This window comes from Cheilinus undulatus, linkage group 1 (genome assembly GCF_018320785.1).
Source record: "Cheilinus undulatus linkage group 1, ASM1832078v1, whole genome shotgun sequence".
In the NCBI taxonomy this organism is placed as follows: domain Eukaryota; kingdom Metazoa; phylum Chordata; class Actinopteri; order Labriformes; family Labridae; genus Cheilinus; species Cheilinus undulatus.
This window is the reverse complement of record NC_054865.1, coordinates 33,294,954-33,320,795: the sequence shown is the minus strand read 5'-3', so window position 1 is coordinate 33,320,795 and position 25,842 is coordinate 33,294,954. Positions and strand designations below refer to the sequence as shown.

The window sequence follows — 25,842 nt, the reverse complement described above, 5'->3', positions numbered from 1 at the left end:
CCAAAATGAAACTGAAAAATGTGAGGCTCTATGGTGTTTTGTTTTAATAATTTAGCAAACTGACTTTCAAAACATTATTTTGGGTGCCTATTTTATTTATTTATTTTTAAGTTACACCCTGGTTAAAAAAAGACAAGAATATACATTTCCTGACAATTTCTGCACATTAAAAGGCAAAAGTTTACTACCTTCTATCAATACTGCCTGACAGTCTTGACTCAGGGCACAAGTGGTGCTTCCACCCTGACGTCATCCGCTCGCGACAAACGGGTTGTTTGACAGCAGCAGCGCGTTACCAACGTGGATGTTGTCAAATTTCTACGTGTTCCTCGTTTTCACCTGTTATTTGTAAACAAAGGGCTTCAGCGATGGCTTCTAAACGGCTCTCAGACGAGAGCGGAATAACAGAAAAGAAGAAGAAGAAGAAAACAAGTCTGGAAAAAGCTGAACTGTGTTCAGGTATTGAAGAGGAGCAGGTGAAGAGGTCCGTGAAGGAGGCATGGAGGCAGAGGAGTCAATACAAACAGGGTTAGTGAACTTAAATAATAGAAGCTGATGAACGGGTCATTTCAATGACAGACAATCAGAAACACAGCCCTTATTCAGATAAGTGACATGTAATCAACTAAAACCAACTAACTACTACATTTCAACTTTATGGCCTATTTAAAATCTTTTAATCTGTAACTATGCCATTTTCAATAAACTAAACAGTAACCAAACACATAAGATAACTGGGCCATGGTTTTAAAGAACCATCACAGCCATCATTAAGTAACAGATCATCAGTTCAGGTTAGGATTTTTTGACGTGGTGATGTTTTGTTTTCCATCCTTTCATGAATACTAAAGCACCATTGATTATTATTGATTATACTGATTATTTGCTGGAGGAAGCATACATGTGTTTTTAATCATTGCAATCAAAAACTCAAAGTTTATTTGATGGAAGTAAATTTCTATACTGCCCTTATTGGCACAGAATGACTGTCTAATAGCAGACTATCAGTTGATTTAATTTAATCTTTATTTAATCTGTTTTAATGTAGGAAGACCTCATGCTTAATAGTTACCTTGAAAAAGAGTGACACATTTTAGTGGGTTTCTTTGTCTTCTTGATCTTTCTGTTTGCTTTCCTTCCCCTTAGCCAAAGTTTGACCCAAAAAGGTTAAGGTAGTCGATGTGATTAACCTAGCCAAGCCCAGCTGCCCCCTTTTGGACTACTTTTTGGACAACCAAGACCTGGACTGCTGAGAGCCTACAGAAATCTCCCTCCAAACTAAACACGCCTTAGTAGATGGCTATTTAACACGAGTCTGGTTCTGTTTGAGTTTTCTGCCTGTTAAAAACGTTTTCCATTTCTTTGCCACTGATACTTTTTAAGTTTACTGCCATCTGGACATGCTCCATTTTTAAAGGGTCTTGAAATACATTTCACAATACAATTCTGTTATGAACTGGCACCATTTGAGGAGTAAAAGGGACAGTGTAGTTTTTATTTTGCAATGTTATGTGTTTTTGTGTTATTCTTTCGTGTATAATCCCTAATGTTTTCTAATTGAACACATTAGTAATTATTACACGCTTCAAAATTTCACCTTTTGTTACATGGAGAGATCATCTGTTGTTTCTGACACAGGGGATCTGGAGCTGGACTGCCACCCTTTTCCTCACTGCATCATCAGAAACTTTCTCAGAAGTGAGATCTTCTTAGAAAACCTGCAGAGAGAACTTCTGGGGCTGAACTTCCATGAGAAATCAAATGATCTGTACAAATTCAAACAGGTGCCTATCAGACCGATCTTCTTACTGATATTGTTTGATGGTTTTGTGTTGTGTTATTGCCTAAACTTATGCTGTTGCTCTTTCCCTTTAGTCAGATGACTTAAAGAAGAGAACAGAGCCACATATTGCAGGACTAAGGTAAAGTTTTACCGAAAGAAACTTTGTATATTTTGGTGCAAAATGTTTTTTTTTAAGATAGCGATTGACAAATGCAGAGAGAGATGTGTGGTTCATGTGACTATTTCAGCAGTTCTCATTGTGTGAGCTTTGAGAAGTAGACATGCTTTTATAAGACAGAGCTCATTCTGTCCTTGAAAATTGTGCCATATTTTCTTCCTTATTAAAGGAACCACTTCATTTTAACTTTCATTTATTGGTAACAGTAGTCAGTGTCTCATTCTGTAAGCCCTATTTTTGTACTGACAGTGAGAATGGTGTATTTCAAAAGCAGAAATTACTGAATACTTACAAGGTCTCAAACACTCAAAGAAATAAAATACTACATTTAGTGAAGTCAATTAAGCCACTCAGGACCCACGGTTGAGTTGAGGGAGGTATTTTTTCAGGTCCCCAGATTAATTTTAGGAATTCCTTTGCTACAATATTTATTTCTGCACTGCACATTATAACCATGTTGTGGGATCCACCCTATAACACTCACCCTCTCCACCCTCTTACTGATGCTTTTCTAATAAAAAAGAAAGAAAGAAAGAAAAAAACCCTGCATTGTTCCTGACCAGACAGCTACTGAAGGCCCAGGGCCTGAGCATACGAAGAGAGATAAAGTGGTTGTCAAGATCAGAGAGTGGCCATAATTAAAGTTACTCAAGCTAGCATCAGCCATCAGCTCAACCAACCAGCCGAGTACAGCACAGAGGGTAGTCTTGATATGCAATAACTTACAAAAAAATGAAATCATTGGGTGGCAATGGCTTGTAAAAAGTGAGTCACCAGTCAAAATGTTTGGGAAACACTGATTAATGCCAACTAGCCTCACTAAACTGGGCTGTGTAAAGAAGGAAAGTGCCAGATAATTAAGGGTTAGAACATGCAGTTAAGTAAATCCCCCAATACTGTCTTAAATCATTCAACTTCACTGTATGATGAAAATCAAATGTTACAATCATCCATTCATGTGCACTGATGGCAGAGGATGCTATGAAGTACCCTTCTGTAAATAATTTAATTCTTATATAACTTCACATTGGCAGCTGCCAGTTTCAGTCTTTAATCTGAGTACGCCCCATCATGTTGCCTGCAGGATCTGGAAATTGAGCTGCCAACTTTTTGAATGAGAGTTGGTCATCTCTACTACTTATCCACAGTTGCCAACAATTTAGTTCTTGATAATCATTATTTAAGTATACTTATCTTTGCATGATCATTATTCTACAGCATAAATCTAAAACATTAACAGTTGTTAAATGAGATGAGAAATCCTCTTTGAAAACCAAGGGGGGAATGCTAACTTTAACAAACTAAGTTAGTTGGGGCGGATTTGGTCCCTGGGCTTTGAGTTTGACACCCCTGCTTTAGATGAACTCAAAAGTACTAAATACAGACATTTTATTGATTTAGGAATAAGTGCATTACTTAAATTGAACAACTCTCTTAAGGTAATTTTCCAGTTTAAGAGTTTTTAGCAGTGCAAGTTCAGACAGCGTGTTTCTCCTTCATTAAATAAGATATTTTTCAGATATGTAAGATTTATATGTATCACTTTATTTATCATCTGATTGTTTAAAATTAGTTTAAGGTGGACATCACATGGGTTGCAGGAAGGAAAGGAGTGCAGGAGTGATAATGGTTGGAGTTAGTGTATCTCATCCACCAGGGGGCACCAGAGATTACATAAGCCTCCTGATAAAGAGGCTAATGTAATAATTTAGTGCTCTTGATGCTGAAAGCTCCTACATTTGGCAGGGCAGGACTGTACAGTAAAATATACATGGAGTTATTACAGCAGTATAAATGCTGGTGCTTTCAAACAAATGCCAAGAAACAAAGCTGCTAATGTAGAATAATGGAGCAGTTAGAGCTTCACACTTGACCAGAGGCTCAGTATTTGAACAAAGTCCAACACATATTTAGCTAACAGAGTGAACAACAGGACTAATAAAAGATGGGTGCACTCATACATTCCCACATTTTATAACATTCTAACCTTTATTTTATGAGAAAATGATACATCTATTCTGTTAAAATTTGGAAAAGCTGTGTTTAGAGAAAAGAAATGTAATTTCTTCAAATCAATTATTGGTGATTTTATAGTGCTTCCTCTGCTGAAGAAATAGAGCCCTTTGAGAATAAAAACCCATAATTAGATACACAATAACAGTCTCCTCTTGTGGTCATCTATTATTTATGTCACAACAAAATGTCATGGCAGGTTTGTACAGTCAAACAATCTGTGTGCTCGCCGAGGTTTACACAAGGTTAAGGGTTTCAGCATTATTGTCACTGTCAATACAAGACAATAAAATGAAGCTCACATTTTTCTGTATTTTCAGGGCAGCACTTTTTGGGCCTTTCCGCTCCTGGCTCGAGGAGGTGTTGGGGGTTGAACTGGAGCCCACAGTGGATATTTCCTGTGCCAAATATGAACACACAGGTGAGCTTTAGTATTTCAAATCCTGCAGGAAATACTGGTATGTTTTAGGGGGTTTTCATATCAGATCCTTGATGACTTACCTCTTTAAAGTTTTCTTTTCGGTTTTGTAAACATAACTTTCTTTCTTGTTCCCAGATGTGCTTTTATGTCATGATGATGAACTGGAGGGGAGACGAGTTGCCTTCATCCTGTATGTCGTGCCTCCGTGGCAGAGCAGTGATGGAGGAACGCTCGATCTTTACACAACAGACAGTGAGTTTCCCTTTGAGTGTGTGTGTGTTTGTTTTATGCATCATGTGTCTCTGTATAACCTTCATCGTTTTTGACAGGTAACTTCCAACCACAGAGTATCTTTAAGTCTCTTGTGCCCTCTTTGAACACACTCGTCCTGTTTGAAGTTTCTCCAGTCTCCTTTCATCAGGTGAGAAACTCCCCTTCTCCATTTTAGCAGTTTTTAACCCAAAAGCAGCTGAAATGGTGGGATGATAAAATAAAAGGTACGTCTGTTTTTTTTTTTCAGGTGTCAGAAGTTTTATCACAGGACAAGTGTCGTCTGTCCTTGAGCGGCTGGTTCCACGGACCGTCTTTGGAGCGTCCCCCTCGCCACATAGAGCCTGCAGTTCTACGAAATCCACACTTACCTAGAGATGTGAGTCTGGTCATAGAAGAACAAAGACATTTGTAAAAATGTAAGACGTGGTCATTGTTGGAAACACACTCCGTTGCTTCCTTGTTGAGAGCTAGATGAGGAAAATTGGCTTTAAAAGTTGAGTTCATGCTCTCTCTCTAAAAACATATTTTTATTGAACTTTTATGTTGCAAAGCATGGATGTATACATAACTGCATTACACAGCACTACTTCTATAAATCGCTGAAAAAGGATACAGCAGACAGATTAAAAAAACAAACACAGCAATAAAACCTACAACAAAAATAAATAAATAGATAAAATAAAACATGGAAGTTTAGGAAATCTATGTTAGATAGCTGACCCTTGAGATGTGGAAAAAAGTGTACTATATCAAAATAACCTATTAAGCTGTGAATCCCTGTCACTTTCTCCAGGCCCTGTCAATCAATCCTGATCTCATCCTTTGAGATTTAATGGATCCAAGATAATCAAAGAAAGGATCCCAAGTCTGATAAAGGTTTATCTTTAGGGCTGTGGAGAAAGCTTTCTGTGGAATGATGCTTGTAACCGCATTCACCCACTGATTAAGTATGGAAGCTCTGTCCATGATCCACATCGCTAGAATGCATTTTTGAGCAGAATGTAAAAGAATATGCAGAAGATTCCTTTCATAAAAAATGATATCATTAGTCCGAGTAGACAAGTCCTAGCACCCAAATGAAGAGGGCACTTAAAAAAAGTTCAAGCTGGTGAACAATTGTAATCCAGTATTGTTAAATGTGAGGGCAACTCCACAAACAATGAAACAATGAACCAACAGAAGCTTGACATTTAGGACGTAGGTCTGACATGTTTGGGTTCATTTTGTCTCTTGCTTCAGGTCTGTGTAAAATCTCTCCCATGCAGGATTAGATGCTCTGATACCTTGGGGCCTGTTAAACAGGGCGTTCCAGGCCTCTGGATCTATTACAGTTCCCAAATCAGATTCCCCATTGTCCTTAACCCTGTCAGAGTTTCCCACCTTAAGGCCACACAGTGTCTTCTGTAGTCGTTTAGTGACAAGTGTAAAATTTGCATTATCTATTGATAAGGATTCTATTGGTGAAATTGCAAAGCCACCAGTAAACTCCTTTAGCTTAGTTTGAATAAAATTAAAAACCTGTAGAAATTTGACGAAATCAGAATTTGGAACTCCAAATTTGTTTTTTACTTGTGGGAATGTGAAGATTGATCTGACTAAGTCAACAACAACTGTAATACCATGGTGACTCCAATCAGTGAAACCAGCCTGAAGGCCTGGGGGAAAACCAGGGTTTTCATGAAGAGGAGTAAATAATGAAAACTTATTATAATAAACTGTATACCTTCAAGTTCCTAATTCATCGCCAATTATTCATCATATTCTTAGGAATAATGTTGTCTTTTAGATTAAATAGAAGAGACAATTTTCCTGTGGAGATATCAAGTAAATTTCGCAGGGGAATCCTATCCAAAAGAGCAGATTCACAACTAAGCCAGGTGGAATTAGAGTCCTCCATGAACCACTCCATAAGGAATTTAAATTTTACGGCCAATTGGTAAAAGGTAATTGAGGGTGCAGCTAAACCACCCTGTTTAGTGGTTAAATAAAGAAAACTGTATCTCAACCTTGGTCTTTTTTTTTATCCCAAATGAATTATATTATAGAACTATTGACCTGTGCAATGATTTTCTTTGGTAATATAATAGAAAATATTTGGAAAAAAAATAGAAGACGCAAAAGGATATTAATTTTAATCAAGTGGATCTGACCTAGAAGGAAGAGGAGTAAACTACACCACCTGTCTAAATCTCGTTTATCAGTTTGTAGGAGTGGACTTAAGTTTAGGTTGTACAGATCTACACAAAAATGTACAGATGTACAGAAAAAGAACCACAGTTATTAATTAGCTTTATTATATTGGGAATTGATTGTGACGCAAAAAAGATCAGGACATTGCCAGCACACAGAGAGATTTTATGCTCCTTTCTATTTAAAGAAATTCCTTTTATGCTGGCATCTTGTCTTATGGTTGCAGCCAAAGGTTCCATAGCTAAGGCAAACAATAATGGGCTGAAGGGGGCAGCCCTGATGAGTACCTTGGTCAATATTAAAGCTGCTAGACCTGAGCCCATTGGTAATTACAGTTGAGAGGGTATCCAAATCCATTTAATAAAGTAATCTCCCAAGCCAAATTTATCGTGAAGAAACGATAAGGCCATTCAAGGTGATAAAAAGCCTTTTTGGTGTCAAGAAACATGACCAGGGCTTCAGAACTGTAAAGGGAGAATGCTGAATGATAGTGAGTAACCTACTGACATTATGAGAGGAGTATCTTCCATGCTCATCATTTAAAGGTCACATATTTTACCCCTTTAAGACAAGTTTATATTGGTCTCAGAGGTCCCCAAAACATGTCTGTAAAGTTTTTTGCTGACAACACTCCAGTATTGGATTTTTGCATGTCTAAAAAAAAACACAAGTTTCATCCCCGCTCAGAACAAGCGGTTTCTGTGTCTTAATGAGCTGTCTGACTCCGCCCCTAAATACATCCTTCTCAGGAAATGGATGTGGCTCTCCTGATCCTTCTCTCAGCTGGCAGCTGAGAGGAGGATCAGGAGAGGAGGGCAGGGCAGAACTTTCTTCAAAGCGTGGAAGACCAACCGAACCTGGAGGCTGAGCTAACTCTACACATGACATCATGAGGGGAAAAGTTACTACTTGAATTCAAGTAATTTCTTGAATTAAATTGCAGGGGGGGAAATTGACTTTTTCACTATAATCAAATTTTTGAGATGCACCTGTATATTCATAGTTTAATGTTTGCATGCAGTGAAGCTGCATTACATTGTATTCAGTTAAAACAGCGTTCATACAATGTTAAAAACCTGTGGAGCATTTGACTCTGTTGCTTTACTTAAATATTCTCTTCCGACTTTCATTTATAAAATCAAAGTGTAGTTCCTAAAACGCCAAACTATTCTTTTAACATATGGCTTTACAGGAAACATTACTGCTGGAATGGATCAATCCGGTTTACCTGGACATATCCTACCAAGAGCAGGTTCAGACAGAGTTTGAGGACAGCTCAGAAATCCAGCTCAAAGATTTTCTCAAGGTAACTTTTCATTTGAGTTTTCCTGCCTTGGACAAGTCTTGTTTCTGTTGTCATATGATGTGTTGGTCACACAGGAGGAGAAGTTCAGGGAGGTGAAGGAAGCTCTGAGACTCACACAGATAGAGTGGACAAAGAGAGGCCCGCCCAATAAGAGGTGAGCATGTCTCACAGATCATTCTAGCCGTTTAAATTTCACGTTTTTTGTCTTATATTTTAAGAGTATGATAATGTGTATTTGTGTGCCTTCAGATGCTATGAGATGGCTTCTCTGGATACTCTGCCACCAATTGTGAGTGCATGCTGGGAGCTTCTTCATTCAGAGTCTTTCTTCTTGCTTCTCTCCAACTTCACCGGCCTACGGCTTCACTACCTGTGTCCTGCTGATGATGATGATGATGATGATGATGATGATGAAGATGAAGGTGATGGAAATCAAGAGATGAAGGAGAAAAAAGGCAAAAAGGATGAAGAAGCAACAGGATCTTCGACTGACACACCAGCAAACACAAGCAGAGAGAAAGGTTCATGTTCATATCAGCCACGGGTGTGAATATTTTTGTTTCTGTTTTTAACTTTTTTAAATTTTGTACAGAGCTGAGCACACCTGTATGTTGCGGTGAGCTTCGTCGATGGTCTCATGGCAGCTACACTCTGTTGCACGATGGAGAGGCAGCACAAGCAGAGTACGCTCTGGACCTTATTTTGCCTTTTGAATGTGCTGGTGAGTCTTAACTCTCTCACACATACACATTAAAAGAGTGTCAGTCAATATTGTGACTTTAAAGAAACATTTTCCTGCACAGATTGGCAGTCAGAGTTTGGGGGCTACACCTGTTACGTTGCTAATGAAGAGGATGAAGAGGTGAGTGTTGATCACAATGAAAAGTTTGAAGTGTACATATGCCTAAGTCAGTGGGTTTTTTCATCATTGCTTTGGTTTTCTCCTCACAGCTTCTCACAGTGTATCCAGAAGACAACTCCCTCGCCCTCATCTACAGGGACAAAGAAACTCTCAAATTTGTCAAACATGTCAACCACAAAAGCTCCACTGCATCTACCTGCAAAGGATTTTATGACTTCTCCTTTGTGTACTATGAATAAATAGATATTTATCTATTTTCTGTTCCTTTCATCTTTGTTGCACACAGTGGAAACACAGAAAACACAATAATAGTATCAGTAAAAAAAATCTTCATAGCACATTTTAAAAATCATTGTGCAAGGGGCTTGTACAAGCAACAATGAAGAAAGACAAGGAGCAACTACTTTATTAAATCATAACAAAGAAAGTTTAGTTGTTGTTCAGGCTGTCTATTTCCTTGTTCTCCTTTTCTTAAATTCCTTTAAGCTTTAGCAGTGACGTTATAATGACCTGTTTTTGGTGCATTTTATTTTGATGCTGCCATGTTTTTTTCAACCGCTAAAACCAGTGCTAGTGTTGAAAGCACCATTAAGAGGTGAAATGAAATTCTCTGTCCCAGACTTGTCCTCTTACTGACTGGACAATAGTTATCCTATGCAGGGGTGGAAAGTAACTCATATTTACTCAAGTAACTATAATTGAGTAGCTTTGTTGTGTACTTGTACATTTTGAGTAGTTTTTGAAATCACTACTTTTACTTATGTATATTTTGAGAGAAGTATTGTACTAAGTTACATTTCAAAAATCCTTAAGTACTGAGTAAAAAAAATCATTAACAGCCAAAACAAGGAGGACTAAGCTTCCTGCCAACAACAAGAAAATGTTTTCAAGTTTGCTTTCCACAACACATGATGGTCAGTAGCAAATTGTGCGAGAATGATCCCACATTTCATCCTGTTGCGTTTCACTTTAGGTTAAGTCACACCTTATAATAAACAACTTTGTTGGAGACCGATATTCTCTTGTTATTCTCTTGTAAGGAAAGATCTTGTTTCACCTTGAAAGCCCCTTTGGGATCACAAGTACCTTCTCTGTAAATTTTACCTGACTTACTTTTTACTTTGACCTGAGTGCAGTGCTGTGAAAAAGTATTTCTGATTCCTGAGTTTTTTGCATTTTTATCACACTTAAATGTTTCGGATCATCAAACCAATTTTTCTATCTCGCAATGACAACCCAAGTAAATAGAAAATGCATTGTCTGAATCATTATTTAATTTTTTAAGGGGAAGAAAAAATCCTTTACCTATCTGGCACTGTGTGATAAAGTAACTGCCCCCCTGACCCTAATAACTGGTTGTGCAACCCTTGGCTGCAATAGCTGAAATCAAGTGCTTGTGATAACTGGTGATGAGTTTTTGCAACGCTGTGGAGGAATTTTGACCCACTCTTCTTTACAGCATTGTTTTAACTCAGCCATATTGGAGGGTTTTTCCAGCATGAACTGCCTATTAAGGTCACACCACAGCATCTCAAACTGATTGAAGTTTGCACCACTCTTGGCCACTCCAAAACCTTAGTTTTTTTTTTTTTTTTTTTTTTTTTTTTTTTGAGTCATTCAGAGGTTGACATGCTGGTACGTTTTGGATCATTGTCCTGCTGCATAACCCAATAGTGCTTGAGCTTGAAGGCACAAACTGATGGCTGGACGTCCGCCTTCAGGATTTTCTGATAGACAGCAGAATTCATTGTTTTATCAATCACAGCAAGTGGACCAGGTCCTGAAGCAGCAAAGCAGCCCCAGACCATCACACTGCCACCATCATATTTGACTGTTGGCATGATGTTCTTTTTATCAAATGCTGTGTTGTTTTTACACCAGATGTAACGGGCCGCACACCATCCAAAAAGTTCAACTTTTGTCTCATCAGTCCACAGAATATTTCTCAAAAAGTCTTGGGGATCATCAAGATGTTTTTTTGGCATGGCATATGAGATGAGATACGATTTTTTGTCAGCAGTGGTTTTGGCCTTGTAACTCTCCCAAGATGCCATTTTTGCCCAGTGTCTTTCTTATGATTGATTCATGAACTCTGACCTTAACTGAGGCCAGTGAGGCCTGCAGGTCTTTGGATGTGGTTCTGGGTTCTTTTGTGACCTCCTGGATGAGTAATCATTGCACTTTTGGAGTAATTTTGGTTGGCCGACCACTCCTGGGAAGGTTCACCACTGTTCCCAGTTTTCTCCATTTGTGGATAATGGCTCTGACTGTAGTTTACTGGAGTCCCAAAACCTTGGAAATGGCTTTGTAACCTTTTCCAGACTAATAGATTTTAATCTTTTTTTTTTCATTTGTTCTTGAATTTCTTTGGATTGTGGCATGATGCATTTCTTTTTGAGATCGTGTAGCCTCCTTCACTTTGTCTGACAGCTTCTATTTAAGTGATTTCTTGATTCAACAAATCTGGTGGTAGTCAGGCCAGGGTGTAGTCAGCGAAACTGAACTCAGCTTTCCAAAAACTGTGGTTAATCACAGTTAACTCATGATTTAAGAAGGGGGCAATTACTTTTTCACATAGGGCCAGATGGGTTTGGATTTTTTTCTCCCCCTTAGAAAATTAAATAATCATTAAGACAATGCATTTTCCATTTACTTGGGTTGTCTTTGTGAAATATAAAAATGGTTTGATGAGCTGAAACATTTAGGTGTGATAAATATGCAAAAACATCTGGAATCAAATGGGGCAAATACTTTTTCACAGCACTGTACATCTCTAGAGCTGTACTTTTACTTCTAGTTAAGCAGATTTTAACCAAAGTACCTGCACTTTTACTTGAGTACAGTCGTAGGGTACTTTTTCCATCTCTGATTTTTTTTTTCAACAGTGGCTTTCTCTTTGCACTCTCACATAAAGCTTTGACTGGTGAAGAACCTGGGCAACAGGCGTTGTATGCAGAGTCTCTCCCATCTACGCTGCTGAAGCTTGTAACTCCTTCAGAGTAATCATAGGTGTCATGGTGGCCTCTCTCACTAGTCTCCTTCTTGCACGATCACTCAGTTTGTGAGGACAGCCTGATCCAAGCAGATTTGCATGTGTGCCATGTTCCTTCCATTTCTTGATGTTGGATTTAACTGAACTCAGTTCAGATGATAAATACCTTGAAATTCTTTTTAGTGTCAATCCCCTGACATACTTTTCAAAAACTTTGCTCTGAGTTGATTGGAGTGTTCTTTTGTCTTCATGATGTAATGGTTGCCAGGAATACTGACTAACCAGTGACTGAACCTGATAGACACAGGGTCTTTATACTTAAGTCATACATTTAATGCACTCAAGGGACCACCATTTCACTTACTGTGAGACCTCTGGCTCCAACTGGCTGGGCCTCTGTTGAATTAAGTAAGACACTTAAAAAGGGGTGAATATTTATGCAGTCATTTCTTTTACATTACATGTTTTTTTAAATTTGACATTAAAGAGGTTTTTTTGTAACATGGCTGGGCAAAAAGGCCTAATTTCATTGACCATGACTGATATATAAAATCAATAAAAGATTAAAACCTCCAAGGGTTAAAAAGTTTCATAGGCACTGTGTATAAAGCTTCTGATGATGACTGTATGGAACAGTTCATATTGATATTAGAATATATTTAAGAAGGCTGCAAAAATGTCAGTTGATCTCAAATATTTAACTAGAAATCACAACATGTGTGTCAAGTATCTAACCAGGGCCTCTGTCATCCGTGATTTTACGACCATAATCTAAGCTTTACAATTAAGTAGGCCCAGGTGTTTTTAATCTGTTTGATTTTTCTAGCAGTCAGTGCTATTTGCTTAACACTACTACTCAAGGCTACTTTTTGGTGGCTTTTGATGTGAACAGAAATACCACAGTTTAAATTAATACGCTGCTATTTATATCACATGAAAGAGTTCATAATAATGTAATGTAATGTAATGTAATTGATAATGTAATTATACAAATTGACGGTTTGTTTTCATTGAAAAGACTCCTCTGATTATTCCCACGAACTACTATGATTATTTTATCTTTCAACAATTTAGCCCTTATAGATAGATATAGATATAGATTTCGTTCAGAGTCAATAAAAAAAGAAACTGCTCCCACCGTGAAGCTCTGCAGCAGTTTGCCCTACATATGATTTCTATAGCATCGAAAAAAAAAACTTCCTTCCTGTCATGATTTTCGCTCCAGGCGACATCTGATTTCCACCAATCATAGCGCTCACCGGTTTGTGCGCAGCCAATGGGTAGCCGGGAAGTTTATACCGTGTCAGTGGGTGTGATCCTCGAGGAGGAAGCGTCACCGAACAATATAACAAAGTTTTACGGTAAGTTTGTACCGACTTTAACAAAGTATTCTTTTGAATTTAAAGGCAGTAAGAGAAATATATTAGCATGTCCGATTGCTGTTATGCCTTTTCGCTTTACAGGGCCACCACTGCGGCCTGTTTAGTACCGCGTTGGACGAAATTTAACGTCAACTGTACGTAAGGTTTATCAACACAAACCACACACTAACAGTCCCGCTCGTGTTCCTTGTCGGTCAAAATACCTCTCTGTCTTTTAAAGTGCTTTTGATATATGACAGAATTTCACAGGGTTGTGTTTTAGTGTAGTAAACCAAAAATGCTGCTGTAGAAAAAAAAAACTTTTTTATAGCTTACACTTGTTGCACATTAACTCGCTAACTTCAACGTTTTTACGGATTAAAATCACCTGTAGCTGCACGTCCGGGTCGCATAGCAACCACATTTTTCGGCTGTGCTTTGTTACATTTACATGTCCAGTTACAGCACAAGTCACTTATAATTTAAAAAATGTGAAATCATTGTGCAGACTAAGTGAGTGCTTTCTTCTTCTGTGAGTAACTGAAGCATTATTTTGAAAGCGAAATTACTAATACTGCAATTAAACAAACCCGGGAGAATAATAAAAGAAATTTAAAAAGATAAGTAATGAAAATAAAGAGTTATGCTGCTGGCAGCACGACTCATTAAAGTGCAATGTTTATAATTGTAGTGCAAGCTTGAAAATGTAATTTTTCCTTTTTTTTTGTGCATTTTTCTTCTTTGAAATAGGGTAAAGCTTCTACAGATAGTCAATGAAATGCCTATTTTTTAAATTTCAGAGAAAACAGTGTTTTTTTTTATGAATATTGTTTTACAGGAAGTTCAAATAATTTTCAACCCCCTTCTTAACAGGTGTCTACTCACATCATATTAGGATGGATCAATTTGGCCCCATTTACACTTGCACAACACTCCTGAAAATCTCCTGATTTACAATGTGAGCATGTGTGAATTTCTCAACCTGGCATTTTTTCCAGATATCTCCCTACTATTTTTTCCTCCCTTGCATGGCAGGCAAACTGCAGGGAAACTTTAAGTAGGGAGGGACAAATATGAACAAAAAGGTCAGGATTTTTCTGTCTTTTTTGCCCTGAAATTTTCCTGAAAATTTAGTGTTGCAGGTGTGAAAAGGGGTTTTGAAGATACGTTTTTCTCCATATACTGTATTGTTGCAGCATGGTCCCAAAATAACACTGTTCTTATTATACAAAGAGTAGCACCAAACATTGTATTGATTTTAATGTTGTAATTTGCAAGCATTTATAATACAGGAAAACTTAAGACACTACCATGAGTTTAGAGTTTGGCTTGTTAAAGCTGGACAATGACAGTACAGAAATTGTTTTTAATCGATATGGGAATTTGTCTGAATATCTGAATATTGGTCTCAGGGATATAATAGGCATGTTTAAATGATGGTTATTACAGATTTAAGGGTGAATTCGGGATGCACAATTGGATTTTTGACGATATCACATGCTGATATTTACAAATTCATTTTAGCCAGTACCGAGATTGATACAGATATTTAAATTTAGTTAAGACCTTGAACTTCAGTCCTCAAAACACACTTTAAAGTGTAAGGAATGATGATGAATTAAAAAAAAAGACTTCAGCTGAAGTAGGTCTGTTGGACCAGCCTAAATTTATTCCTTCATATGGCCAATTTTTACAGCTGATATAGGAAGATTTTTATGGCCAAATATAGGCAGAAATTTGAATTTCTACTGATATCTATAATTCTCTTTTTAAGCCAATATCTGCAGATTCTGATATCATGCTTATAATATTGTGAATCCCTAGATAAAATCATGTAAAAGATAATCCATACATAAATTAAAACTGAAAGACATTACATTCTGTAATGTTACAACTGGTTAGTCTAAATACTGTAGTGGTTTTATTTGATCTCAAGCCGTCATCTTTGGGCCTGCTGTGATTATACAAGAGACTATGGATCAGACAAAACAAAGCATTATTTCATAACAAGACAGAAAAGTAAAATCCTTCCTTTCGGGAATCACATCCGTATGTGAATTTATTATTTTCACCTTAATGTCAGACAAGCTGTCCAGGGAATACTCGAGGGCGCCTTTTGGCAGCAAAAGCTAAATGATATATTTTAAGCTCCTGATGATCACATAATCCTCATACAGCTGGTGAACAAATCTCACAGTATACTTCCATAGTACTGATAGATAGGATAGCATATAATTACATACTGGCTAAGTTGAGGAGATTCCTGTAGACCCAACAACCAAGCATACTGTGTATTAGTGAAACATGAGCACATACACATAATCCAGCTCAGGGATGCTCTTTCCACGCAGAGCGCTCCTGTGCATGGAGACGACACCAAGAGTGCTTCATTCAGAGAACGGGAGTCAGGGGCTGGACAGGGGGAGGGGAGAGCCGAGATTAAACATGTTTTTATGTAATGAGCATTTCAAAAGGATGCTGGGGTATAAAAGGGCAAAGTGAAGTGCTGCTACAAATATCAGGGGCTAGAAGTGGTTTTTACTCCAAGAGGAGCTATAAATGAATCTAGACAGTTTTATTTAGACAAGTTTTAGTATTTGTTTTACCTTAATATAATTTATTGCACATTTATTAAATCTTTAGTTCAGAATCTGTTGAAGAATTGCATACCTAATATTTTGTCATCTGCTTTCTCATCGCCAGATTTACTTAATTTTTATTAGAACATTAAATAAATGTGTGTTTTACTGACAGAGAATGCTAAATTCTGCCCACAACAACTGCAGGCTTTTTCATTATTATTATTATCATTATTAAAACATTCAAAACAGCATAAAATATCACATTAAAAGCTTGTTTAAAAGGTGAGTCTTGAGCAGGCATTTAAAGGTCATTGCAGTCTTGAATATGTTTTGGAAGTGAGTTCCAGAGGGAGGGGGTAGCTACGGGAAAGGCTCTGTCCGCCCAGGTTCAGTGCTTGGATATCAGTGGCAGAGAAGGAGGTTTGTGTTTGAGGAACAGAGACTACAGAAGGGAGTGTGAAGGTGTAGGAGGTCAGTGAGGGCCCTGGTGATTTAGGTGAGGAGCACTGGTTGCAATAGCTGATGGGGAGTCATTTTGAAGGGCAGGGGTGATGTCAGGAGGTGTGTAGCAGTTCTGAATATGTTGAAGTTTACTGAGGACTTAGGAGGATGTCCCTTAAAGGATAATATTACAGAAGTTGAGTCTGGATGTAATAAAAGTACAAAGAAAGGTTTCAGCAGCAGAGAAGGGATTTGTTGGTTATAACGATAAAAAGCACATATTTGCAAACACTCCAGGGAAATAAAGTGAATAATTATTAATACTACTTGAAAATAAAAACATTTAACATATTATGTGTTGTACACCCACAGTTACTATTTGTTGACTATTGATTGAGCTTTATACTTTTACCCTATTTTATTTCTCTTGTTTAACTTTTTGCTGATGGCACATTTCTATCTTGTTTTACCCACCATGTTTTTTAGCTATTGGAGGTATATTGTACCACATTTTTACTAATCAAAGTCAAACTTTTACTATATCTTGCTTTTATATTGCTTTACTTGCCCACTTCACCTTTGAGCACTATGGTCACTTTATCATCCTGTCCTGTCCTGATATGTTGATTGAAGGGGTGGGAGAAAAAAATCGATACACCATAGTATCGAAACATTTTGTCTGGTGATCATCTCGTATCATCCACCAAGTATCAATTTTTTTTTCAAATTAATTCTAATATGAACTGAAGTATATGATCATGGAAAAATATGTGGAAAAATGCTTGTCCAGTGAGGTCGGCAGAGGTCATAGAGCACAAGAAAGTTAGTACAACAAACATTGCAGCACCAGGGGAAGGACATTAGGAATGCAAGCAGGACACGAATGAGACGGACATGACACATGAGGTTAGCAAGAAGTGCAACGTGAAAATGAAAATATATACGACAAACATGAGGGCAAGACTAATGCTACTTTAGCGAAACGGTTGAAAAATGGTATAGATCCCAATATATCGCAATCATGGTATTGCAATACTCACTGTATTGCAAAATTTTTAAAATCACAATAATATCGAATCGTGACCCAAGTATCGTAATAATATCGTATTGCGGGCCCACTAGTGATTCCCACCACTAGTTGATTGCATGTGGAAGGGTGCTGATTCACTCCCACGTTCACCAAACCTACCTACGGTATTAAATAAAGTTACTTTTTACCTTTACCAATCAAAACCAGTCCACCCTGGTCCTTTCAAAATACAATAATGCTAAATCTTAAAAATGTAAAACAAAATGGTTGTGTAACATTAGCTGCATATTTTTGTTTTTCCGACAATGAATGATGTTTCTGCAGCAGCTTATTTAATATAATCATGAATATTGTGAAATGCTGCTTCTTAATCCTTCAGCAGTCAAAACCTTTTTTAGGTTTTAGGTTTATTCAGGTCTTCTGATATCCTCATGTGAAGCGGTTGTAGTATTATGTAATAATAGCCTTTTGAAAAAATCCTCAAAATATAAAAGGCACTAAAAAGCAGCCATTTAGATTAAAGTCAAATCTATTGATTTAGTCTGCTCCATGGAGGAAATGTGGACTAAGATTACGCATCAGTCACGCCAGGGTTACACAAATACATGGACAATAATAAAAGACTGTCTCAGTCCATTGAATGGTTCACTGACCGCTTTATACACAAAAAAAAAAGATTTAAAAAAACAGCTGAAAAGTCAACTCAGCATATTCTCCTATGTTTAGTGAAAATATAAGCTGACTTTTGAATGGGGAGGAGGAAGCTGCTACCTTGGAGGAAGTTTAAATCATATAGATTTTTATATATCTAATAAATGGTAAGTCTCTTACATTAATAACTCCAAATGCTCCAGTAGGTTGTTTGATCACTTTATTTGTGAAATACTTGTGGCTTCTTGTTTAAACCTGAAAGAAGTTAAAGTATTATTCTCTTAAGATTCTTTGTAATGCTATAAACACAGATACTGCACTGGAGAGCTGCAGACACACTGTGGAAGAAAGCATCTTTATCCTGTTTTTTAAAGGTGCCGTTACAATTCGTCCTCCAGGGTTTGTACAGCTTCTCATCCTCTCCTTTGATGTTGTCCTCTCTTGGCTTAAACTTTGTGCTGTATGTCTCACTCTGTGTTCAGAGGATGGCAGACAGAACTGTGGATGGTGGATCATGGACAGGATGTACGGTTTTGTTTCTTCAGTCACTCAATCCTGGTGTGAACCTACTCTCTCTCTTCAAAGACCGGGATCAAGGAAAGTTCATTGTCTTTAAAGTCATCAAACTGACACTTATCGGTGAGTGCTGTTTAAAGAGTTTTTGAAGCATCTCTATAATAATGAGACACATTATTGTGCATTTGATGTCTTGCGTATTCATCTGTAATTTTCTGTTGTCAGACTCTGTGGGAGGGCTAGGTGGTTATGAGATACTGAAGGTCCATGACGCTGACCCCCTCCTGGGGGTTGAGGTGAAGTTTGTGGATGAGTCAGCATGTCAGCAGTTCCTCGAGAGCTACAGCTCTGGAGCGGTGCGACAGTCCCTCTCCCAGCATGCCTCCAGGCTTCTCGCTCTTTCACAAGAGCTCCCCGTGGAAACCCAGCTGAAGGCCAGCGAACACATTCTGGATCTGTATCTGGACAAGCTGGAGCTTTGCCTAAAGCACATCCACCTGTCACAGGTAGCTTTTAAGTTATTGGTTCTTTGCCAGATTATGAACACATTTTGTTAATGCTGGCTGTTTTCTTCATGGTGTTTTGGTCAGTTTTGTTTTGACCTAGCTGCTCACTGGTGAGGGAATCTGTTTTTCATCTTTTTTAATCAAAGCTGCAGTTGGAATTTTCTTTTGGGGAAAAAAAGTCATTTTGAGGAATGCTACTTCTCTAAGTCTGAAAAAACTTTTAAAGCTGATGTCATCACACTTGGTTTCATTTCTCTGAATGAAGCTATGTAAACAGCTCGCTATGAAGTAAGATGATTTCACAATATTTAATTCAACCTATTAAAAAAGAAAATCCCAGGGCCCACTTGCAAGCTGGCAGATTTTTTAGCTATTCACCTATTCAAAAAATGATTGTTCATAAGTATATCATGCCAACAGAAGGCCCTGATTCTCAGGATTCTGGCCATCTAAACCATTCCAGGATAAAACTGTCAGAGCCACAGTTAATGGATTTGTCAGGGTCACCGCTCTCCTATATTCTATCAGAAACACTACCGCAATTCAGATAGAGTCCCCACAATCTAAATCCAGTCAAATATTCAGTCCATAAACATGATTACATTCATAAAGATCCATGGCCTGATTTTGCATGATTTCAAATTTGCTGTTTTAAGTTCTGTCTTTTTTTCCAGGCAGTTATTATCAATGCAGTATAGAAAAATGTCTGCCAACCTCCATGCTTTTTTGAGTCCCGTTTTTTAAAGAGTAAGGACAGTGGATAGACTCGGAAACAGGGAAGAGAGCGGGGAGAGACATGCGGTAAAGGGCCACAGGCCGGACCCGAACCTGGGCCACCCGCGCACATGGGCAGCGCCCCAAACCACTCGACCATCCGCGCTCCCTGAGTCCCGTTTTTGACCAATTTTACCCAGAATTCTAAGGGGTAAAGCTCTTATCTTTCAATGTATTTTAATAACCTGTGTGAAGCACTTTGAATTGCCCTGTTGCTGAAACGTGCTGTACAAATAAACTTGCCTTGCCTTATTGCCCACTTGTTCTATCTAAATCACACAAAAATAACCTAAATGTCAGTAGGTTTGACTTGTTAGAAATGAAAGTGGTTGTGTTTTTGTGTCTGAATTGTTTACCAGGCTGCTTGGTACCACTTTTGTAATTAGTTTGTGCAGTTAGCTTTTGTTTAAAGGTGGTATGTGTGGCATGACAGTTTGATGTGGTGAATTAGAAAGGGAGTGTAAATTGAAGAAGAGGAACTGGCTTGGATCCTTCTGTTTTTTAAATGCATCCACTCGTCATAGCTGAGATATAAACAGCTCTTCAGAGGTTTTGATCTTAGATTGTCTGTACTTTCTTAAGCTGCAGCTAAATAAAGGTCTTAAGTCACAAGTTTAGAAATGCATGAATACTTGCTTTTATTTGCTTTACAAACTGACTTAACTGTCTTCACAGGAAAGACTTGAAGCAATATTGGAAAGAATACAGCTTGTGACAAAAGCATTCATATTACTGACACGTAAGCTCACAAAACAAAAACAAAATAAAAGAAAGAAGTGAATCACCACTACTCATCCTAGCATCCATGTGAGTCTGTTTTCCAGTCTTACAAGTAAGTTGCACAACTAAACCGTTTTATTCAACAGTGCACATGAGAGTGGGAAGAGAGGCTGTATTCCTTAGCTCAAAGCTGCAAAACGAGAAATGGGATATAGGTGATTTTTTTAACAGGTCCAGGAAGAACTTAGAAACAGCAGAATGATAACAAAGCGCAGTGCACAAAACACTTTCTGTTCTCTCTAAAGCTGGCGTGTATCTGAAGGAACATTTTCAATTTCATGCACAATGAAAGGTTTTTGTCCTTGTGGTGATAAATTTATGAGTATTTATATTCCTTGTGTACTAACTGTACAACATATTAGTAAACAGTCACTGATTGAGGCAAAATTAGTCTTTTGTAGTGTAATAGTTTCTATTCATAGAGGAGTCCACCTGAATGTTCTCATCCATGGATTGAACAGCGCTCTTTGTCATTTTGTGTCAGCCGGAGCGTCTGCGTGATGAGGAGATTGATCACCTGGAGCAGCAGCTGCAGAATCAGGCCCTAGGTCCAGCACCTCAGACCAACCCCATCACACAGGACGAGTGTGTTGTCCCCAGCAACTGCTTTAAGTTTCAGAATAGAGTGTTTGGTGAGTAAGTCTTTTCTATATTTGAGTCTTTTATATTGTGTCCTTCACAGCCTTGTAGTCAGACTAGAGATTAAAATAGCATGTAAAACAGAATTTAAAAAATCTCCTTATACCAGGGTGTTTCTCTGCATCTGAAGTTGTTGGTTTTTTGTCAAAAGCAACTTTTTGATGCCACAAGCACCCAAAATCACCATCACGTTGTAAATGGTGCAGGATTTTTGAAACATTATGAATCAGTACTGTTTGCCAACGTTCCCTCTAATCCAACCATTTATGAATTGATGTGGAGGTTATGGAAAGAGATTAGTGCCAGCAGATGATGTATTTGGATTGCACTGATTTGAATTTGTTGCCCAAAAATGAAAATAGTAAAACTGATGTTTGCAGGAGTTAAGTATCATGTTCTATTCTACATAGTTAAAGATTTGATTTCCCTTTCTGTAAATTTAGATCTGTCTCCCGTGAGTGTCCCTGGTGCGGGGGGGCAGTGCTTTCAACAGTTTCAGCTGCACTGGTTTAACTCAATGTATTGTCAAGTGAGAAAAACCACTGAAATCAATTCATGAAAGGGTAGCCTGATTGATTTTCTACTTGTCTTTGTAGAGTCTTTGTCTTTGCAAATTCGCATTGTGTGATACTGTAGTAATGACAGCAGAGGATGTTTGAAAAAATCATAAAGGTGTCCATTATTTAACATTAAATACCTAAAGTCAGACTGACTTTTTCCAGTTGCTTGTTTTTATGTTTGTGACAAGCAAAACTGGATGAATAGTTTACCAGTGATATTTGCTTTTGATTCACAACATTTATTAGCTCGGTGGTATTTAGTTACTCTCCTACTCTCAGATAATAGTCAATGGTACAATAATGAGTTAATTGTAATGTGAAAAAGGTTGCTCGTAGTCTTGCCAACAAACTGTGCAGTTCAAATCAGCCCGAAGGATGATTTTAGCATCTTTCAACTCATCGTTTCAGTTTTATGGCTTGTGACATCATATTTATTGTACTCATCAGCGTTTTCCCAGTTAAGAACTTATGATAAGCCCTTTGTGCACTACTTACCAAGCACCAAACAGCATATGCATTCGAACAGAGTGAGGCAATCAGCAGCTCAAGAATCAGATGTTTCACACGAGTGCTGTTCACCAAACCAGGACTGAAAGAGAGCAAATATTACTTAGGCTTGTCAGATGGACACAAACATAATTCTAAAGAAACGTTGCAGTGTCTCCCTGTCTGTTGGACGTGAAAATAGCAGCTGTTGCCAACATGTTCTATATAATGTAAACATTGAGTCTAAGCTTGTATCACCCTCTAAAAGTGACAAATCAAAAAACCTATTCGCTGAACATACTGTATACAAGAAAAAATGGTTATTTATGAGGTTGAAGTGCACAGCTGATCTATGAGTTATTATAGGGAATATTTATTGTTTACTCATGTTTACAAACAAGTGTTTACATAATCACATTGAGTACATTATGCATTAATGTCCTTTCACTTGTTTCTTTATCCTTTGGATCGTCAGAGGACCGTATGCTGACAGCGTCAGATGTTCAGAGCTTCTCTAACGGAGTGGGCCGTCAGTGGAAATATGTAGGGAGGGCTCTGGGGAAGAGCTGCAGGGCTCTGAAGGCTCCGGCCATTGACAACTTGGCCTATGAGTACGAGAGAGAAGGCTTGTATGAGCAAGCCTATCAACTGCTCAACCGCTTCATCGAGGCGGAGGGCAGAGCAGCCAAGCTTAGCCGGCTGGTGAAAGCACTGGAGGACTGCAAACTCACCAACCTGGCTGAGAACATTTTGGACATCCAGGCCTGAGAGTGACTCTGTTTGCTTTTGATCTGTGTGAAAACTGAGAGGAAGAGGCCCCACCTCTCCACTCGCTACAGTTCACTGTCCCGTCTGCTTTAATGTACAGTATGTTTGTTGCTGATTGACCTCTATCATCCTCAAATCATTCCTGAATGTGTTTGTGTGACTTTATGTGTTTGTGTGAGAGAGGGCATGGTCCAGACAGAGAACTGATTTATATTCTTCATTGGCTTTTCAATTATTAGTTTTATTGTTTAAATTTAGATGAAATGATCCGTCACTGTCATGAAAATGCTGTCTTGAGTTGAATGCACTGTTTAACCAGTTTTCATCATGTACCTCCTTTTTATTTCTGCTTTATAAGTCCATTTACACATGGAGCCTGTTGAGTATGGTTGCTAATGAGCACACAACTGAAGGTTATTGATTTTTTTTTTCTACAAAATGGGTTTATACAAATTAAATGGTTTGAAAAAAGTCTTCATGTTTGTGTTTGATGCATTAGTGTAATTAAAACTGAAAACATAATTTTTCAAAATTCCCTCAGGTATAATTTAGCACTAATCCTCCCTCTCTCCCTCCCAGCACTCCCTGTCACTCACGTACACGTGCACTCGCTCATATGATTAAACTGTGCTGATAACTGATGTTGTCGTTGACTGTGAATGTGCCATCAGGCTTTGTGGGGGCTTCAGGGCAGAGAGGTTGAGATTGTTGTGTGTGTTTGTGTTTGTGTGTTTCTGCTCAGGTTTTATCTCCTGAGGAGGAAATTCAGTGATGGACAAATCAAGTCTCTTCAGGTTGAGCTGCTCTGCTGCTTTTTATTCAGGGTCCACTGTGGAGCCCCACCCCCCCTTTTCACTGCACTTGACCATCCATCCAGATGTGATGTGTGGATTAGAAGCTTTTATCACACACTTATTACTGCTACGTACTATGACTACAACCCCCAACGTAGACACACGGCTCCATACGTTATGCTAACACAAATATCTCTTTACATTTGATGTAAGCAGGACCAGAATGCCCACAGAAATAACTGAAGTTACGTCTCAGTTTAGTTTCTGGGAAATACGAGGGATTTGGGACATAATCATACACTTCCACTGAACATATATTGCAAATGTAGGGCTCATTAAACTTATTTGAATGTTATTTTAACATAGTTACTTCTAATGTGATTGTTTTGACTCAGAGAAGTGTTTAAAAATCAAGAACTGTTGGTTATTTGACATGAATTTGAATTCCTTAAATTGGTAGTACTTGATTACATTTGCACAAGACAATCACATTTTTACTGTACATCATGATTTCTATTTGATGCATCTTCTTTTATTCCACCACACGTCAGAGGGAGACTCTGTCCTTTGAACTCATTACATTTATTTACCAGTTATCATATAGAACTGACCGTTCCCTGAGAGGATTCTGTGGAGGAAGCGTATGAAAGGATAAACGCTTAGATGCAGGAATGGCAGCTAGGGTTCATCTGGTAGAGGTGGGATGTAGGGGTATTACAGCAAGGTCTGCAGTTTCATTACTTAGATAGCTGGGAGTGCAGTGACAGAAATTGCGAAAGATGGTTGGGAGATGTCAGATGAAACAGTTCAGACCACTTGGTGGACTTGATTGAGGAAGAATGAAGCCAGCTGAGGACCAAAATAAAGTCTCAAAACACCTCAGTTTCTCTGTTCTACTTTCTTTTTTCTCTTTCCTCATGAAGATGTTTGGGTAGGTGGAGATAGTCTCAGACCAATCAGGTGGGTGTAAGTGCTAGTCCTAGTAAGGGCACCTTACCCTGTCTCTGCTTCCCCCACACTCTCTCTCATCACACTTTTGTCTTTCTTGTTTTCTTGTGTTTTTTGCAGTTTGGTGTGTAATGTTGATGCTTATAACAGGGATGTCTCTAGGATGAAGGAGGGGGGCTTAGCCCCAAAGGTTGCAAATATTAAATGCCTCACTCTATTTTCTTTCTTTGCATTTTTGGAAGGCCCTCTGCCTATTCTTCCCTGTACCATCAGGGGTCTTCCTTTTTTTTTTTGTTTTTTTTTTCTAAAGCAGTCCAAGTGGTGGGTCCCTTTCCCTAGTCATTGGTTGGATACCAAGGACTGATGCTGTTTAATCTGTTTAAGATCAAGGATGCATTGTATTGTCTGCTTGGATTCCTGGGGTTTATGTTTTTGTTCCTGTCCATGTTTTCGTTTCTTTCTCCATTCTGGCTTAAGTTCAGCACTATTGCTAGAAGATGCACTTTCTTTTGTGTTGGTATATAAAAAAGATGCATAACTCAGCAAGATGTGAAGTAATGTAAATTTCATGACAATTTGTTATGAGCTAACTGATGTCTCACTGTAAATGTGTTTACAAAAACAAAAAAACAAACAAAAAAAATAGTCCAAGTGAATATATGTGCTGGTTGCCTATTTATAAGACTGTATGTTGAGGCGAGTTCATGGTAAACATATCCATTGATACATATAGTAATATTTTAAATTTTATCAGATTTATATTTATATATAATGAATCTGACTCCTGTTGTCCTGATGCCTGACGTCTTTTTTCTAAGACTTGACCCATGTTTTCCTGAGACCTAATAGCTTTTTTCTTGAGACCTGATGCTTTATATCTGAGATCTGACACCTGAGGTCTAAGGATGTCCTAAAATGGACACCATACACAGGAGATGGTGGGGTGGAAAGCTTAGAGCGTTCAGATTCAGAGGAACCATGCCTCTAC

At 38.2% G+C, this 25,842-nt stretch overlaps 2 protein-coding genes across 3 annotated transcripts; both read left to right on the top strand.

Moving 5' to 3' along the window:
• The first annotated feature begins 259 nt into the window (after positions 1-259).
• Positions 260-9,281, top strand: ogfod1 (2-oxoglutarate and iron-dependent oxygenase domain containing 1). Its single transcript, XM_041785051.1, has 13 exons — positions 260-528; positions 1,639-1,784; positions 1,876-1,922; positions 4,295-4,395; positions 4,531-4,647; positions 4,725-4,816; positions 4,916-5,044; positions 8,051-8,164; positions 8,239-8,318; positions 8,414-8,685; positions 8,757-8,885; positions 8,968-9,026; positions 9,116-9,281. Exons 1-13 carry the CDS (start codon positions 369-371, stop codon positions 9,263-9,265), a joined length of 1,596 nt encoding a protein of 531 aa, XP_041640985.1. The 5' UTR covers positions 260-368; the 3' UTR covers positions 9,266-9,281.
• A 4,028-nt stretch (positions 9,282-13,309) lies between these two features.
• On the top strand, positions 13,310-23,736 carry tradd (tnfrsf1a-associated via death domain). Of its 2 annotated transcripts, XM_041787978.1 has the most exons (6): positions 13,310-13,379; positions 13,482-13,534; positions 18,566-18,722; positions 18,825-19,105; positions 21,144-21,291; positions 22,820-23,736. In XM_041787978.1, exons 3-6 carry the CDS (start codon positions 18,569-18,571, stop codon positions 23,110-23,112), a joined length of 876 nt encoding a protein of 291 aa, XP_041643912.1. In that variant the 5' UTR covers positions 13,310-13,379; positions 13,482-13,534; positions 18,566-18,568; the 3' UTR covers positions 23,113-23,736. The 2 variants fall into 2 exon arrangements, with proteins under 2 accessions (XP_041643912.1, XP_041643996.1); XM_041788062.1 differs by lacking the exon at positions 13,482-13,534.
• Positions 23,737-25,842: the final 2,106 nt, after the last annotated feature.

What these genes read in the sequence shown, in the direction of transcription:
- tradd (XM_041788062.1), top strand. Translation starts at nt 18,569, where the DNA reads ATGGCAGACAGAACTGTGGATGGTGGATCATGGACAGGATGTACGGTT. An exon ending in CATCAAACTGACACTTATCG is followed by an intron (nt 18,723 to 18,824) that starts GTGAGTGCTGTT and finishes TTCTGTTGTCAG; the next exon opens with ACTCTGTGGGAGGGCTAGGT. An exon ending in GTTTCAGAATAGAGTGTTTG is followed by an intron (nt 21,292 to 22,819) that starts GTGAGTAAGTCT and finishes TTGGATCGTCAG; the next exon opens with AGGACCGTATGCTGACAGCG.
- ogfod1 (XM_041785051.1), top strand. Translation starts at nt 369, where the DNA reads ATGGCTTCTAAACGGCTCTCAGACGAGAGCGGAATAACAGAAAAGAAG. An exon ending in ATCTGTACAAATTCAAACAG is followed by an intron (nt 1,785 to 1,875) that starts GTGCCTATCAGA and finishes CTTTCCCTTTAG; the next exon opens with TCAGATGACTTAAAGAAGAG. An exon ending in AGCTCAAAGATTTTCTCAAG is followed by an intron (nt 8,165 to 8,238) that starts GTAACTTTTCAT and finishes TTGGTCACACAG; the next exon opens with GAGGAGAAGTTCAGGGAGGT.